This window comes from Pristis pectinata, chromosome 26 (genome assembly GCF_009764475.1).
Source record: "Pristis pectinata isolate sPriPec2 chromosome 26, sPriPec2.1.pri, whole genome shotgun sequence".
NCBI classification, from domain to species: Eukaryota; Metazoa; Chordata; class Chondrichthyes; order Rhinopristiformes; family Pristidae; genus Pristis; species Pristis pectinata.
The window spans coordinates 25,430,410-25,449,299 of NC_067430.1; the positions used below are offsets into that span (position 1 = coordinate 25,430,410).

At 39.3% G+C, this 18,890-nt stretch overlaps 1 protein-coding gene across 2 annotated transcripts in view; it reads right to left on the reverse strand.

Moving 5' to 3' along the window:
- Positions 1-531: 531 nt before the first annotated feature.
- ube4b (ubiquitination factor E4B, UFD2 homolog (S. cerevisiae)) overlaps positions 532-18,890 on the reverse strand; it is a 66,382-nt gene continuing 48,023 nt past the window's right edge. For both annotated transcript variants that reach the window (XM_052039222.1, XM_052039223.1), the window contains 10 exons: positions 18,215-18,342; positions 15,746-15,844; positions 14,221-14,456; positions 12,182-12,308; positions 11,598-11,742; positions 10,433-10,567; positions 9,108-9,299; positions 6,913-7,087; positions 5,362-5,508; positions 532-4,286 (listed from right to left, as the gene is read on the reverse strand). In XM_052039222.1, coding sequence (XP_051895182.1) covers positions 4,216-4,286; positions 5,362-5,508; positions 6,913-7,087; positions 9,108-9,299; positions 10,433-10,567; positions 11,598-11,742; positions 12,182-12,308; positions 14,221-14,456; positions 15,746-15,844; positions 18,215-18,342 — 1,455 coding nt within the window. In that variant the 3' untranslated portion in view covers positions 532-4,215. The remainder of the gene's footprint in view (positions 4,287-5,361; positions 5,509-6,912; positions 7,088-9,107; positions 9,300-10,432; positions 10,568-11,597; positions 11,743-12,181; positions 12,309-14,220; positions 14,457-15,745; positions 15,845-18,214; positions 18,343-18,890) is intronic.

Genomic DNA, 18,890 nt, shown 5'->3' on the forward strand with positions numbered 1-18,890 from the left:
TCAAACCTTATACACATTCTCAGTGTACCGATACTGAATATCATTTATGGATTATAAATCAATGGACATCACCTTAAAGGGTATTGTTTAAAGTGGTATTGCAGAATAACTTTAAAAAGCTAGAAACAAATTTTACTTTTTGCCATTTACACAGGCAAGAATTCAGACCAAATCCTAATCGATGTCAAATACATACAAAATGGCACAATAAATTGCTTGAAAGGAACTCAAGAACATACCTTTGCTAGCTGACATTCTAATTGTGATTAAACCTGCAAAATGGAGGCAGCTGAAGATTAAAATAAAACATATCCCACATTAAACTGACCACTCTTAAGTGAGATGCATGTGACTTTGCTGGTGCCCCCAACTCAAAAATAATACCACATGCATTTTGGTGCATGCCAGCTGAGCAAAGACAACAGATTAGTATGGATCACCATTTGGAATTCTGTGCAGAATGTATGTGTTTAGTTTTCAGCAAAATGGAGAAATTCAAACCCATCTTACAGTAGAAGACAATGGATACCATTTTTGTTGGGATGTTTACCACCATTTATTGGAATTCAAAGGTTGGGAGCAATCAGAACAGTCTAAGGAATTGCCATTCTGTGCTGCTTTATCATTAAAAAAACAGTCCTGATTCTTATAACAGTATTCATAGAAAAACAAAAAAAAAAACAAAATTTCCAGCTTTTCAAACTAAAAATCAGAAATTCAAGTACTTGGAGCAAGGGGCAGTATAACATTACCAAAAGTGTAAATTTTAGTTAGAGAATGTACATTTTAATTTCCTCCTTTTCTTGCTACAGTGCTGGAATTTCCAGTTCAACAATACTGAGGTAAAAATATATCAGTACTATCACACTATCATGGTATCATTATAGTTGGCTAAAGACTTTCAAACAGCCTTATGCAGCAGATTTGACAACGTGAAATTTATCATATTGTAACCCTTTCTAGCCCAGAATGATCAATGTGATCCTTGTTCCATGAAAGATCACGATGTGGTTGAAGTAATTAAGGATCTAAAACTAAAACGAGTAATGGAGTGAATGGTCAGGATATTTGGTCTAAGCGCCAAAGAGTAGTTGGGATTCTACTAGCAACTGCTGTCATTTTATCTCAAGGAAAGGTACTGGGTTAGAAAGGGTTATCTACCATTCAAGTTCTCAATAGGTCACATTTTATGTATATATATTTATTTAAAAAAGTAACAAAAACATATTTCAAAGTTCAGGTCAAATTATTAAGAGACTGATGTACATGTCTGAACTGGGAAAGGGTGGACTTTGCCTCACATAATAGTGGTGTGCTCAACACTCTTCATCATAACAGTGACAGTTTCATTAAAGACATGCTTGTACAACTCAGAGGTGCCTTATGTCTTTTCTGTAGGGTCAAGTTTTCAAAATTAAAATGCAACACAACTGACTATGGCAATACATGTCGGCTCAAAAGATTAAAATATGGAAGAGATGCACATTAAATACAAGCTGAATCCCTATATTTGACAATATAACCATGTATTTAACAATAATGGGCAAATGCTTTTGTTTTAGTATTCCAAATTTGAACAGTGCAAGTTCAATTGCTACTTAATTTTTTAAACTTGCATGTTTTAAGTTGCTGAATAAGCTCAGCATCTTGCAGGGATACAGTCAAACTAATTTAGGTATCCGAAGTAATAAAAACATGATAGGAAAACAGAAAATATTAAGAGAAAAAAAGGCAGGTCTAACTCTTCGAGTACTGAATTTGGATGCACACCTCAACTGCCAACCTGTCTTTCCTCCCCCCCCCCCCCCCCCATTACAGATATTCTGGACTATATTTCCAACATTTACTGCTTTTTTAATCAAGTGCAGGTATTTGGTGTACTTTCAACATGCAGGCTATACAGCATATACTTTTTTTTTAAAAGAATGAAGTCTGAATGCTAATTGTACACTGATGAGCTGTCCATGTCCAGCATTCAATACAAAATATCGTTACGTATTGGGAGGCTTGGGAGACAAGCTATGTGATATGCACAAATGTACTCAGAATCCCAAAAATAGCTTGCACAGGATGAAGTGGACAGTTAACTAATGTGAGGAAATTGCTTGCTCCAGGCTTCAATGAAAACAACCTCTAGATCTTTTGAACATTCCCTCAATTATACTTTTTACTACTAAAATACTTATCTTGAGATGTTTTCATGCAGGTTAGTCAAGTATTTTGCAGCACAAAGTCATTTAACTTCGAAACAAATTGTGGCCATGCAAGCGAATTGAATGGGAGCATTTGAAGGAAATACTTGGGAAAAATACAGGGGTTTAGTACAGATTATTAGTTAAATTACATATTGTCCTTTTTGATTAACTTGGCCACAATGAACTGATTCTTGTAGATCATAACTAGAATTAGGTATTCATAATCTGCATAAAGCTATAAAATTTCAATTTTTAAAACACTTATTTACTGCAGATTTTACATTGCCATGATTTTTCACACTTATGAATTTTACTGTAAAAATTAAACCAGACAATTTCAAAATTAGCAGCAGCTATCATGCTCATAATCCTAGTAGTTACAGCAGTTTGCAGTTGAGATTCCAGCAGAACACTAGTCACAACATAAACTAGCAACTTAAAGATGTTGTTTTAGTATTGGACTAAATTCAAAATCCAGTATATGCAAGCTGGCAACAAAAGGATTCCCTTTTCCCATTACACAGCTGGTGCTACACTGAAAAGAAAGGGTGGCTAGTCCCATTTTGCTACAACTGGATTCATGCAGTAGTATTTAGACTTCACAGTAAAGCAGTTTGAAAAAACATCTTACTGATACAGAGCGATTCTTAACTACAAGCACAAAGACAGCAGAGACAATATTTCTGAAGTAATTGGATTTTTGTGGAGACGTGACAGACTCATTTATCTGGTAATCACTGAAGTTTAGGATTTTTCTTCCATACTTTATTTAACTTGCAAATAAGAATTCCAAAATGCAAAGTAATTTCACATTACTTCAGTTTGCTACAATTCAGGACAGTTGAAATAACCAGCTCTGCAGCAAATTATACAAAATGTAAATGAGATTAAAAAAATTATTCAGAAAATGTAGACAACCAACATGAATTAAAATCTCAAATTAACAAGAGTGAATACAGTAGGGTAGACAAAAAAAATCTTGATTTTGTTTCTATTCACGTCAGATACTTGAGAGCATCAACATAATAAAACAGACGCTGCCCGACCAAATGAGGATGTGCAGCACTTTCTGCTTTTATTCCCGATTGCCAGCATCTGTGGTCATTTGTTTTCGGCATGAACTATACCATTTGGAACATCTCAGTGTAAGGCTGAAGAGCTCTTGGAAAACAAGAGTGCCCTCTAGTGTGCTGTAACAATGGAAGTCCTCTGGGAGAGAAAGGAAATCTAATGGCTCCTGCATTTAGGTTGCTTCTCAGAGCACATCTTGAGAAAACCTTGTTGCGATCAAAATATCCCAATAATACAGCTCATACAGTGGAAAAAGCAATGGCCATAAAACATGGCTGGCAGAAATAGAGGATATTCATAACTTTTGAGCTAGTGTCTGCAAGTCTACGCATAAATGGAATAGGAGGGAAAGAGTAAGCTAGAAAAAATATAAATTAATGATAAACAAATAGAATTCAATAGTCTCACCTTTAATCCTGTGAGCCAACAGATTATGCCTCATAATTAAAACAGTTTTTAGGGAAAGGGCCTGTGAATCACTTTGGTTTTGAAGAACATTTAGTGCAGCAAACAAAACAGTCCCTTCAGCAGCGACTGGGCACAAGATACAGTAATAATTTCAACCTAAAATACAGACCATCTTCTGTTAATACACAGTCATTTAAAAAACATTGTTGCTCAGACCCTTATAGCTTCCAAATTACTGCAAGATCCAAGTACACCACTGTTACACTTGGACTGGTCACATGTTGCTGTACTGAAAAGGTATTTAACTTGTACCCAACACCTCAACTTTTTTCTCCTTTAAATTGTTTGTTCTTTAAATTAAATTTATTTACAGAGACATTACATTTTCCTAATGTATTCAGTTCACCCTTTTTAATATCAGTGCAGCAGTCTCGCCTACGATGACTCACTGTGGAGCAGGTTTTCTCTTGAGTCTCAATATACTGGTGGTCTACACTCAGAACTACAAACATTTCACATTGGATCCATCTTCAATAACACTTCACTGCGAAGAGCGATTTGCATGTTGCTTCTCTTTCATCCAGGCATGGATCCTTTCCTTCAGTTCAGGCACTAATATACAAAATAGAACAATGTAGAGAGCAGTGTGGAATTAGTTAAGCTGTCTCCTTTCAAAACTTTTAGTGAACACTGTTAAGCAGAAAATATACCTGCAAATATCTAAATATTCCACAGTTGTTTCTTGCTTCATGTTACCCTGTGTGGTTTTGTGTTTGTGGAATTGGTGTCAAGGTTTTGAAAACTGCAATCAACTATAGATCAGTAACCCTCATCTCCTTCAGCCCTGGTGTCTGTTAAATGGTTCCACATAACCAAAGATGATCAGGTGCATGACCTTGATTTGGAACAGAGTTAGAGTCTGAGGGGACAAAACTGCACTTGCCAGCATTTCACTGACTTTAGTATTTTTAACCCCACCCCCCAGGAAGAGAGAGACAGGTAAATTTCCACTGGTACCAGCAGCCCTATGGCCTTCTTTTCTTTGGGTGTTCAACCATACCGAACATAATAATGGTGTCCAATGCTGGACCTACCAAATATCCAAACCCTCATTTTCCATAAGGATTGTTGGTCGGTCTTCAGACAGGGAACGGCTCGGTTTTTCCCCTTTGTAGCATGCAACTAATTAAACATATCCTAGTGATATCAGAACACGAATTCCTGACTGGAGACCAAACCAAGGCAGCACATGGTGAGTTAATAGAGCCACTGCCTCACAGCTCCAACTACCCTAGTTCAATCCTGACCTCTGGTGCTGTCCATATGGAACTTACACCATCTCCCTGCGGGTGTATAGGTTTCCTCCCACATCCCAAAGTATATGGGCTGGTCAGCAAACTGGCCACTAAGTTACCCCTAGTGTGTAGATGAGTGGGAGAGTTTGTGCAGGTAGGGGTGGGAAAGAGTTGATGATAAAGTGGGGAAAATAAAATGGGTTAGGGTAGGATTAGTGTAAAAATGTGTTTGATGGTTGGTGGAGTCTTGGTGGCAAAAGGACCCGTTTCCATGCTGTCTCTCTGGGACTACAACAGGTCTGATCTGCAGAGTTCATATTTACATCACTGGAGGAAGCTCTTATTTTGAGCTGCAAGATAAAACACATCTAGGTTTAAAATGACATTTTTACCTGGCTCCAGCATATTTTCTGTGAGATGTTGGCGGTTAAATGGGTCTGTTGGAGAATTCAGTAAATGTCTTAAAATAATCGAGCGGTCCATTATAGTCCCTGAAGGCAGCTTCACAGGGTCATTCATCAGGGTGTCCATCAGTGGATCTGTAACAATGAAGCCCTTAAAATCAGCAGTCAATTACACCTAAAGATTAATATCATAATCAAAATTCATTTACCCAAATTATCCTATTGGTTCCAATTCTATCTGAAGAATGTTAGCAACTTGCTGGGTCTCCCAGCAGAGGCATCTTCCCCTGAAAGCTCGTACCACCAGGCTCAAGGACAGCTTCTATCCCGCTGTTATAAGACTATTGAATGGTTCCCTAGTACAATAAGATGGACTCTTGACCTCACAATCTACCTTATGACCTTGCACCTCATTGTCTACCCACACTGCACTCTCTGTAGTTGTGACACTTTATTCTGTTACTGTTTTACCTTGTACGGCCTTGATACACTGTAATGAATTGATCTGTATGAACAGTAAGCAAGACTAGCTTCCCACTGTACCTCAGTACATGTGACAATAATAAACCAATCCTAATTCATTTAAAATGCATCCAGAGCAGCAGGAAGGTAATGACAGGGAAGGTACATAAACAGTGGATTCAGAGCTCAGCCTAATCATCCACAGATGTTGGCATTGCTACTTTTGGAAGAAACTGGGGAAAAATCAGCAGTTCATGTTCAGCTGTCAGGAGTTTTGCCATCCAGCTTCTATTAGTGCTGCACAGAAACCTGACTCTCATAGGACTAGCACTGCAACATCAAGCAGGCTCCAACTGCCACTTTTATACCAGAATTATAAGGAGAGTTTGAGAGACTGGCATCTGCAAACTGGCTCACAGGATTTACAGGTAATTCAACCCAGTAAGGAGTGCATTTATACAGATTAATGAGGGAGTGAATTGCTATCAGTATTCATACAATCCACAACTCAGTACTGACTGGATATCAACTACATGTCAACTTCTACACACCCACTTTCAAATTCTTATTCTTTCAAACTATTCAACTGAATATTCTTTAGTAAATCATACTCCATTGGAGCAAGAAAAAAAAAACAATACTGCTGGAAGAACTCAGCAAGTCAGGCAGCATCTGTGGAGGTGAAGGGATGGTCAACATTTTGGAGTGAGACCCTGTGTCAGGGTAAAGTGTAAAAGGGGAGACAACCAGTATAAAGAGGTGGGAGGGAGGGGCGAGGCAGGAGCTGGCAAGTGATAGGTGGATCCAGGTGAGAAGTGGATCACATCATTCACCTTCAGCTTAAAAATACTGAGACACTTTGGAGGAACTTTTCTGGCTTTGAAATGGCAAGAGTTACTTCTTGTATCAGCTAGTTCTGTAACAGAGGTATTTCAAACACATTAATTCAATCTGAATTCAGATGATGACCACACTAATATGGCACAAATACCAATGAATCTGCTAATAACGGACTACTGGGATAACCAATCCAAACCTTCCATTCTGATTCAGCATTAGTTTTTTTCCAAAACTCACCTCTGAACTCATCTGGTGCATCCCCATAGTCAATTTCGGCACGGGCATTCTTCGTCACTATTTCTTCTACCTTTTCTGCCAGTAGTCTAAATTTTTCGATAGCTATTGTTGATTTAATTCCCGCTTTCCTCATTTTTGAAATTACTTCATCAAAGAGTTCTTTACTGTACGATCGCTGTTCCCAAAAGATAGCAGACGTGAAGACATAACTTACAAGTGAAATTATCAACCAATCCATTACACAAAACATTTGTATACTTGCAGCGTATCAAAACAGATTCAAACATTTTAACTTCTGAAAAAGGTCCAACTACAGAGCTAAACAGAATGCAGATTTTCATCAATTCCAAGCAGCAGTATCAGAATTTGCAAAAGCCAGGTAAAACGTGTGCTGTCCTGGACAGTGTCCAGTGGACGTTTTAACCAGTGGTTAAGAGTTGGGTGTACATCCCTCATTCCCACCATGTTGATATTAGATACGGCATCTTGGGTCTGAGAGTAAACTAAAGTAGATGGCGGTTCAGGGGAGGAAAGAGAAAGTAGGTACGTGGTTGATACAACTCATTCCCTCTAGACCCAAGATGGCAAATTCAGCTCCAGCAAGTCAGCTGGAAATCTCACCTCCCGTATCCTAGGCTCCAGTTTCCCTCATCTCTCACTACAGATGTATAAAACACTTCAGTCCTTCAGATACCTCCTTGTCTCAGGCTGCAACTGCATTAGCAGTCTGTTTGTAAACACTTTCAAAAAGGATTCACTTTTAAAGGTTCACCCAAAGAGCAGCAAGTACTTGCCCACAATGAGAGGAAGTTGGTTCATACAGGCATGAAATAGCTGCAAAATTGTGATAAATCTGCAGATAAGATGCTTTCGCACGAGCATTCAGTTGTCCTTAAATGCACCAAAACTCACATCCATGACATGGCCAGAGGCCACACATGATCACGCCAAACGAAGTGGTACATACAAACATGAATTAGGAGCAGAAATAGGTCATTTGACCACTCTCGCCTTATCTACCACTTAAAGTCATGAATAATCCAAATGTAACCACATCGCCATCCAGCTCCCATAACCTTATTTGTTCCAAAAACCTGTTCCCACAAGAGGAAACATCCTCTCCACATCCACACCGTCAAAACCTCTCAATCTTGTGCATCACATGGTACGGTGAAACAACTTCAACAGATCACTGAGAATGTATACAGTTCTGGTTGCCCACACTACAGGAAGGATATGGCAGCAATGGAGAGAGAAGAGATTCACTAGTATGTTGGACACAAGAGACTGCAGATGCTGGAATCTGGAGCAACAAACAAAATGCTGTAGCATCTGTGGAGGGAAATGGACAAATCGACATTTTGGGTCAAGACCCTTCATCTGGACTGAGAGTAGAGGGGAGAGGGGTTGGGTGCATGAGAGAGGAACTCGGTAGATGAGGAGGAGAAAGGACAGTGGGGGAGCAGGTTACCTGAAATTGGAGAATTCAAAAGGTTCACGCAGTTGGGTTATAGACTACCTGTGGGGGGCTGTGGTTATAATGAGAGAGTGAATTGGCTGCGTTTATTCTCACTGGAACGTAGGAGGCTGAGGAATGACCTTAAGACGGTTATGAAACCATGAGCGGCATAGACAAGAAAGATGGTCTTCATCCCAGGGCAGGAGTCTATAACGCAGAGTGCACAGGTGGGGGGGGGGGGGGGGGGGGGGGTAGTTTACAGTAGATCAGCTTTTCCTTACAGTGGTAATCTAGAATGAGGTTTCAGACGAGGTAGAAGCCATGTACAAATACAATGTTCAAGCAGCATTTGGCCAAGTTACTTACATAGATCTAATACTTAGAAAGGGAGTAGAAGGATTACAGGCCTAATGCAGGCAAATGGGATTAGCAGAAATAGGCATCATGGTTTGACATGGCTGACGTGGTCTATCAAGGGCCCATTTATGCACTATATAATTCTATGATTCTGACATCAGCAAATAATATTTCTCTTGGAGGATTAAAACATTGCATACATTGCAAGTAAAAGAAAATAACCTGCAGATGCTGGAAATCTGAAGTAAAATAAAAAACACTGGTAACATCAGGATGTCAGGCAGCATCTGTGCAAAGCGAAATAGTCAGCATTGCAAGTCGGAGACCATTACATTCCAAGTTATTCAGAAGTGGATATAAAAGTAATATGTACACACACCTGGTCATCCGCAATGGCTTTTGCGAATCTGGGACAGTCCAAATGCAGGTAAATGTCAGTCAACTGATCCAAAAGCTTCTTCGGTTCAAAGCCATATTTTTCTGGGTTTTCTACTTTTAGGTCACGACATTTTGGACCACACAGCTGTTGCAGGTTGAAGTTCAACATTGCAGCTAAGCGTGGGCCAAGCTCCTGCAATGAATATTAGCAACATTAAAAAGGCATGTTACAAGCCTGCTTAAAATCCTCCCCTTTCAGTCATCATTTGTATAACTATTGTGAAGAGCCAATCATGATTTGATTTCCTGTACAAGACCATAAGACAGCAGAACAGAATTAGGCCATTTGGCCCATCAAGTCTGCTCTGCCATTCAATCATGGCTGATTTACTTTTCCCTCTCAACCCCATTCTCCTGCCTTCTCCCTGTAACCTTTGACACCCTTACTAATAAAGAACCCATCAACCTCCACTTTAAAATATACCCAATGACTTGGCCTCCACAGCAGTCTGTGGCAATGCATTCCACAGATTCACCACCCTCTGGCTAAAGAAATTCCTCATCTCAGTTCTAAACGGGATGTCCCTTTATCCTGAGGTACTCACATGGACCACGACAACTGGATCTTGCCTCTCCCACTCCAAATTTGTTTGCAGTCAGATGAGATGTCTGAACCTGAAGAATTTTAATCTACCTACACCACTAAGGGGAGCAGCTGTGATGCACTAGCTCAGAATCTTCTTTCCCCCCCCCCCTTGTTGCTGACTCTCATACAATTGGATGAAAGTGAGAAGTTGCACACATGAATGGTTGCACTTGGAGTTTTGGTCAACAGGGCTGTGTGCAATGCTGGGGCAAGCAGAGGCGTGGCAACTCCCACAGCCACCCCGCCCACTCCTCCCACACCTTTCCAAAAGAAATGCCAAGTTTTGAACACACATGCACACGTCTCCTAACAGAATGTCAGTCTAAAACCAGGCAAACGCTTTTCAATAGTTAGCTGGAAACTAAAAGCTACAATACACACGACCCTCGCGTTACAGCAGTTCAGGTAATCGATATTCAGCCTTCTGGAATTCATACATCACTACTAAAATATCTGGGATACAGAATAAAAATTAGTTCTTATGAAATGCATGGAAAAACAGTTTTCTCCCCCAACTGTCATTTTTCAACGCGTGTAAGATGACATGGCTTCGCGTTATGGAACAATGCAATAAGGACCATCTTCTAGGAATGCAATGCAGGGGGTCACCTGTAAATATACAAAACCACCATGTTGATTGGACAAGTAATGGAGGAGGAGGAAATAGAGAAATTACTCACAGGTCGAAGGAAAGGTTTTTGCACTTGTTTTGTGAGGTAATGGAACATATCCACAGTTTCGGCACCGAGAGCAAGGTATGAACGGGAGACACGCTCGTCCTGAGTCAGCTGAGATTGTCGACTCTGTTGCTGATCCTTTCAAAATAAAGAACAATTCAGAGTTCTACAGGACCTGAATGAAGCAGCATGTGTTATTTCAAGTGTTGTCATTATTTAGTAAAGGACTTGAAATGAAAGCGCTCACAGTTTAGAATTAAACCAACCACAACATGGCCACAATTCTTTGCAGAATGAGCTTGAGATTTAACAGCTCATTAGGAAGAGACACAATTAGAAAATCCACAGGGATACTAAATGACACCCTTAATGGTGCCCTAACAAATGCATACAAGAGGAAGGAGAGAACTTAACATTATAGCCAAAAACAGTGTTTTACTTCTATACATTCATTTACACTATCACCTATTTCCAATACCATTGGAACCAAGTAGCCTGTTGGTCCATTTCAGGGGACGGTCAAGAGAATATCTGAAATCACATATACCAGATCAATGAAGCAAGTCTTTTCCCTCAAAGGATTTCAGTAAACTAGCAACTAACCGTACTTTCAATAAGATTCAGATTCACCTTGGCAGGATTCTGGATTGCAAGTCCAGTAACTTGTGCTACAAAGTCATACTGGCCCATGAAATCTGCATGTATGGTTTACTCAATGAGAAAGTAATCAAGGGGAAGCCAAAAAAAGTTATAACATGGTTTAGCAGCAGGGATACACTTCCTCAGGCCACAAACATGTGTCTTGTGTGTACGCCAAAAATGTGAAACACTATCTTATAGATGTGGTGGCACAAATAACAACTGACTAAATGTGCAAATGAAAAATCCAGTGCACTTATTCCTTTATTCCCTTATTCCCGACTTTCAAAAACAAAAAGTACTTGTGCATTCCAGAATTGGACATTTTAGTTTCATCTTTCTCTGGTCATCAATCATGAACTAACCTCCTTCCAAAAGAATACATATTTACTAAAATTAACTAAAATTATGGAGAACTGTGTGGTAGGGAAGGGTTAAATAGATCTTAGAGCAGGATAAGATGTCGGCAGAACATTGTGGGCCGAAGGGCCTGTACTGTGCTGTTCTATGTTAAAAATATTGAATTTACCCTGGGCAGAGAGTCCCAGCGCTCTTTGTTCTTCATTTCTTCTTGTACCTCATGGATACGTTTAAGAGAATCCAGGCTCTCATCCAACAGGTATGTAGTATCGTTTATTAACATATTGATGTAACGGACAAATTGCTTTCCAGAACTATGATTATAAAAGAAATTTAAATGTAGAGTTAAAGATACCCACAAAAAGCTGCAAGCTGTCAAGTAAATCAAATCTAACAAATGGCACAAGCCTTTGACTGGTTTTATATTGCCCATAATGAACTCTCCAATGTCTTAAGATATCTTTAGTCACATGTACATCAAAACACAGTGAAATGCATCTTTTGCATAGTGTTCTGGGGGCAGCCCGCAAGTGTCACACTTCTAGCTCCAACATAGCACGCCCACCTCTTTGGAACGTGGGAGGAAACCAGAGCACCCAGAGGGAACCCACACAGACACGGGGAGAACGTATAAACTCCTTACAGACAGCAGCCGGAATTGAACCCAGGTCGCTGGCACTGTAATAGCTTTATGCGAACCGCTAGACAACTCTTGCACTAATACCCAAGAAAATAAAAGATGGATCAACTTACTTAAACTCTTCCATAAATGTGCCTTGATGTGCTACGTTCTGCCAAAGGCTCTTAAAGATTGTGCTGATGTGGTAACGGATAGTGAATTTATCATAGAATTCACTTGTTGCTCCAGTATGTTCAACATCTAGGTGGCAAATCAAGTAACAGCGTATTTTAATGCTGCTTTCCAAAAATTCATCTCCAAAAGTCAGTATAACACAGTAGGCAAAATCTTTTAAGTACGTGGGGGAAGAAATTAGTTTGCCTTCCTTGATGTTAATGCATGCCGGAGTACTGACTGCCAGTGCACTCCCCTCCACAAACTGAAATCAACAGAACTGAATGCATAGAGTCTAGCACAACAGGTTGGTCAACTAGTACTCCCGTGACCAGCAGGTGAAGACAAATTCATTACCGTGTACTTCTTTAACGTAATACAAATGCAAAACACGCAGCCCTACTTACAGGGTCCAAAAGATATCTTCGCCATTCAAGACCATAATGACTAAAACATTGTGCCGCCTTCTAAACGTCAAATTGAAATAAAGTCCTGCACCTCAATATAAACAAGCTAAATTTCAATTTTTTATTTAATGGCACAGTCTCAAAATGAACAACAAATTCTATGAAATCTATTCAAGGCCCATTCAAATATTAGCTACAAGGACAGGTTGGACAAACTTGGATTGTTTTCTCTGGAGTGTTGGATACCGAGGGGCAAGCTGAAAGTAGTAAATAAAGTTATGAGGTAAGGTAGTTAGCCTTTCACCCAGGGTGGAAGTGCCAAATACTAGAGGGCATAAGCTTTAAGCTGAGAGGGGGAAAGTTAAACAGATTTATAGCAATATATAAGAGGCATTTAGACAGGCACATAAATAGATAGAGAATGGAGGGATAGAGACCACATGCAGGCAGATGGGATTAGTTTGGATTGGCACGGTGGTTGGCATATACAGTGGGCCAAAGGGCCTGTTCCTGTGTCGTTTTCTCTCTTAGGTTCTCAAGATATTACTGGCCTCAAACAAGGCAGCTAACTATAGGCTGGACAGCATTTTGATGATTATAACTAGTCTCCAATCCACCTCTCCGAGAACTTCAAGTGTTGAATTATAGATTGTTTTGGAATGAATGCTTTTCAGAGCCAAATTGACCACCACCTAGATTCATAACTAGTAGGACAAGCACCAGAGGATGACCAACACCTGAGGAAACACTTGGGTTGGGTTCAATTCTCCAGAAGCATGAGGACAGAAAAGCAAGCAATTAAAACAAGCATTTCTTTGTGATGGATCAGTACTTTGACTACAAAGAGAGAATTCACTATTTTAAAAAAAAAATACACAACTCTCCTTACAATTATTCAGTTTTGTCACTTGATGTTTCTCGTTAACAAAAGGGAACATAAAAGCAAGCAGGTGTAGGCCTCTCAGGCCCTCAAACTTGATGCAACTTTTAATAAGATCAATGTTGATCAATCTGCAACCTCAACTGTTCATTCTTATCTACCCTTGGTGATCTTTCAGAACCTCTTGTATCAAGAATCTATCTAAACCTGCCTTAAAAGTACTGCTTCTCCCACCACACTTAGCAGAAATAAGGTCCAATTTTTTCTGTGGATTGTGGATCTCTGGAAATCTCAAAATATTCAACTTATTTTTTTTAAATATATAAACACAGCAACCCTATTTTTAGATTCTGCCACAAGAGGAAAAATCCTTTTCCTATCAATCCTGTTAAAACCTCCCTGGATCTCGGGAAGAGAACTTAAAAGCAGCCTTGGGTCCTGTGGTGTCTCTCAGTAAATTGAAAAAAAAATCAATCCGTTCAAAAATGCTGATCAATATATCTGACACTGGACTAATGATTATGCTTCCCATAGACCAAAAAAAACATTTTCAGTAGTACTTAAAGTTCAATGAAAACAGTAGAGACATCTCTCATGTAAACCAAGCTCCAGATTGAGCTCACCTGTCCAGAAGCATACAAATTATTCCTCTTGCACTAACTAAATAGAGAATATTCACCCTTTACTCAAAGCAAATTGGAAAACTGCATACCTGTGTAAAATTTCATTAATGCAGGCACAAGTTGTTTTGTCGCCAGTGGGTGATTTTCCATCATTTCATAGAATTTCTGTGTTCGAGGCTGAACTGCTGGGTTGGTCACAAACACAACTTCTACAAGCTTGGCAATCAGGTAAGGATTTCGGATATAGTTTTGACTACAGATAAATACAACGAGGAAGGTCACGACATCCTGAGTACATGGCTCGTATAAAACCTGAGGGGAATATCTGTGGATGAATGAATAGTAAATTAAATGAAAAATTAAATGGAAAAACTGGCACATAATGTGATAAAACAAAAGGCACTGAAATTTAGATCTCTAAAGGATTCATTCTTCTTCCAGTTCTTGCCATAGTAAATTTAAAACTAATCAGTACTATGTAAATAAAGAATGTTTACATCTGTTCATAACCAATTGCTGATTTACAGTGATTACTTGAATACAGCTAATGTAATAGGTATACGTGCTATGAAGTAGTCAGACATACAATCCAAGCTAACCCCAAAGTTCAGCACAAGGTAGAAATCCATCTGCTCTGCCAAAGTGAGAGGGCACCAAAAATAGATCCTGTTGTCATTGAAGAGTATAGAATGAAAGAATATTGGTGGTCGTTGTTTCAAGCGTTAATTAAATTAAAACTTTAGGTCATACAGCCAGAAAAGTAAAATTGAAGTCAAAGCTTTACAATGAATTACTCCAATAAAATATTCCATCTGTTCTGGTAACTCCACAATCTGCAAAATGCAATAATCTGATTAACATTAGGTTTATATGAAGCACCAAGGGAAATGGTTCCTCTTCACTCAATATTCTTCTATGGCATATCATTTGGATTAACTCTCAAAAGCAATTGTAATGGAATTGATCCCCTGCAGCACTGCTTGAGTGTTCAGGAGGGAGAGGCGAGACGAGATTATAATACTCAATGAAGCTGTAAAAACATTGGTTGGCCACCCTGAGATCAATGCCTTGCTATGCTGTGTTTGTGCATAGATAGGCAAACCTGGAGGTTAAAGCTATCAAGTGCTGAAACAAAAAAAAACAGAATAAGGCTGTTTTTCTTGTTGTCTAAGTATTTTCTTAAAAGGTGACAAGTTAGATAGAAGACTTTAATATGTTTATAAGGAAACACATGAATCTTGATTTAAGTGAGCATATTCGGGTGCCAATTCTCCAAAAGCAGTGGCGTGACCAACCATTCAGGCAAGAGATATAGAAAACAAGATGCTGGAAATACTCAGGGGGTCCGGCAGCACCTAGAGCGAGAGAAAAAGAGTTAATGCTTCAGGTCGGTGAACAATTCCAACGACAGGTCATCGCTCCATAGACATCTCCATTGCTGCTGCCTTACCTGGTGATTACTTCCAGAATGTGTATTCAGTTCAGATTTCCACCCTCTACAGTCTTTTGCTTTTAGATTTATTCAAGGGAGTCTGCTTTAACAATCAGCTGGTAATCTAGTATCCAAAGAATTACCCCCACATTGTCAATCCTGTTGAAATTACATTTACTTACTGTACAATAAACAGCAAAAATTCAGCAATATCTTCCAAATAGAATTCAGGCAATGCTGCAAACACCTTGGGGATCTCTGGATTAAGGGGAAGTGTCATGCTGCAAGGAGAGAAGAACAAACATTTTGCACTCTTGAAGTTCACAGGCACAAAATCTAAACAATTTGAGACTCTCAATTTAATCCTTTTCCTGGCAGCAGCTCAAGGTTCAGCAAGATTTTATTAATTTGACCACGGGCCACACATTAATGAGACCATCTGTATAATATTGCCCAATTCAGCACCTGCCAACCACCACAGCCCCTTTACCTACTCCAGTTTTGACTGTTCTAACGCACATCTGGTCTTCCTCCCATTTCCCACTCAGTGAACCCAGAACCACATGAAACTGTTGCTTGTATATGAAAGTTCCATTCACCCTGCATAAGCTGACCTCAAAGCCTCAATTATTAGTCAAAGGCTCAATGTTACAATTCTAAGTCTGGTTTTCAAATCAGTCCATTGTTTTGTCCTCTTGCTAACTTCTTCCAGCCTTATACCAACTCTGACCTTTTAACCAAAATGATTAAAATTTCCTCCTTCTATCTCTTCCTCTACAATGGCCTCTAAAAACTCCATGACCAATCTTTTCATCATCTGTCCCAATATCACCCTGGGGTGTTATCAAATTTTGTTTGATAACACTCTTGCACAACACCTTGAAGCATTTTTCTACATTCAGGTTGCTGTATAAAAATGTAAGATGCTCTTGACAATATCAATTTGATCAGTGCTAATCTGAGTTTACTGACAGTTTAAAATCTTTGACTTTGTTTAAAAAATTTAACTGGTGAAACACAATCTTCCAGTAGCTCCAATTATTAAATTGGAATAGGTAGCGCAGCAATTTATAACGTGGTCAACACAGATGCAAAAACTTGCATTAAAATACAAAAGCAGGGCTGCACAGTGGTGTAACTAGTTGAAATTCTAACTCACCATCCAGGTTCAATTCTGATCTTTGGGATGCAAGTGAGTTTGTACGTTTTTACAACTGTATGGGTTTCAATGGATGCTCCCACAACCCAAAGATGTGCAGGTGCTTGGTAGGTTAATTGGCCATGTAAATTGTCCCTAAAAAGTCCATTGGTGGTAGGCCGAATCTGGAGTTGATGGGAGAGTATAGGTTACAGGAAAAATTAGTGGGGGAAATGGGATTGCTGAGAGCCTACATAGAAAAAGGATATTTTGGCCCTTTGAGTCTATGTCATGAGGTCTGAATAAATATGGACTGCTGGAAGTCTCTTCTCTGGCCATTCTACTTAATGGTTGCTGGTAATTTCTGCCAATTCCTAATGGCTATGAATTCACATGCAAAAAATCAACTCAATTTCCATACAAATCTCTCAATGAATTTTATAAGGAGAGTTGGTGTAGGAAATAAAATCCAATTTGCATCACACCCCACATCTCAGTCATTCTTGTTCCATCCACTCTCGAATTCATAGCAAATTTGAAATTTTGAATCACATTGAAAGGAAATTCTACATGACAGTTAAGATAATTCTACACCCTTCAAAGCTAATTCAACTTAGCAGATACCATACAGATGCACTTTTTCCTTGGTATAATTAAAATATCTCAAACCATTAAACTTCATGTCCGAATGCAGAGAACGAGGCAAGGCCAACTCAAGGCTCCTGCTTCAGACTGCAAGTCAGACCCCCGGCCATTCACTTGCTTGGCATGATAAGCACCTGAAGACATCAGGCATCCTACCAGAAACATCAACCATTTCACTGCACAGATGCTGCTCGACCAGCTGAGCTATTCAGCATTTGCGTTTTTATTTCAGGTACTTCTTTTGCTCTATCCCTTAAATCAAACAAGGGGAGAGCAGTAACTACCCAGACTTATCACAGCACAAATCAATACAATCAAGAAATTTGAGAGGTGTAAAAGATGTCGGGACTTGAAATTCTTGTTGACAAGATGAGGTGAAGGCAGCAATCCTCATCACAACTGCTGTTATTGAAAACAAGCTCTATATAATCAGAGGGAAGGTAAACAGGAACATAATCTGGTCATGACCATGAAATCTAACTGCATAGGAACATTTACCTCTAATTTAGGCAAAATACAGCAATTTACCACATTTTATGACCCAGAAGGCCATTCAGCCCATAGAGTCTATACCAGCTCAGAATAACCCCATCCCCCGACTAATTTTCCCTATAACCTCTTCCCATCAATTCCCCAGTTTCCACCACCCACCTTCATAAGGGACAAATTACAGCAGCCAGTTAATTACCGATTCACACATCTTCGGAATGCAGAGGAAACCACAAGACCCAGAAACCCAAGTGATCATAGGGAGAATGTGCAAACTCCACACAAAGAGCACTAGGTTTGAAGCTGGCCACTGGAGGCAGCAGTTCTACCAGCTACACCACTGTGCTGGGTAAATTTATTCCTTCTGTAGAATACTTACTCTGGGTAGCGCGAATCAACCAGGCGAAAGATCAGTTGAATTAACGTGCCATAAAACTGGAGGCATCTCCTCAACAGATTCTCATCTAACAAACCTGCATCAGCACAAGCTTTACTCCGCACCAGTTTCTACGTGCAAAATAGAAAAGACATTTCCACAAATACAAGGAATAAAATTCTCGTGCAAAACTCACTAGGTTAGTTGTCTTCATATTACACACACACTGTTCTTTTAATTTAGGACTCAATCTATTGCCAAACCATGAGGGGCTTCTACTACTTAAAAAAAAGTTCACCAAGTGGAAGAGTTGTCAAGCCAGAATCTTGATAAACCCATAAAAGGAGATCAACCTAAAAACTTAATGCTAGCATACAATAAACAGAATCTTAATATTTGAAGCTGATAATGCGAAAATGTTAAATTCGTTCAGTGTTAAGTGCATAATATAAGCTGATACCTCAATGCAGTACAAAGGAAATGTAAAACAAGTGGACACGTTCTACTTCAAGACCTCATCCAAAAAGGTTCCTACTTCCTTCTTACAGGGATAACAAAAATAGGGCATTATTCCCAAAGGGAACAAGATCTCATGCACTGAGCTGATAATTCAGCATTTGTCGCTCAATTATCAGTATTAAAAGTAACAGATAATTTGATGTTTTATTAAATTGCTGTT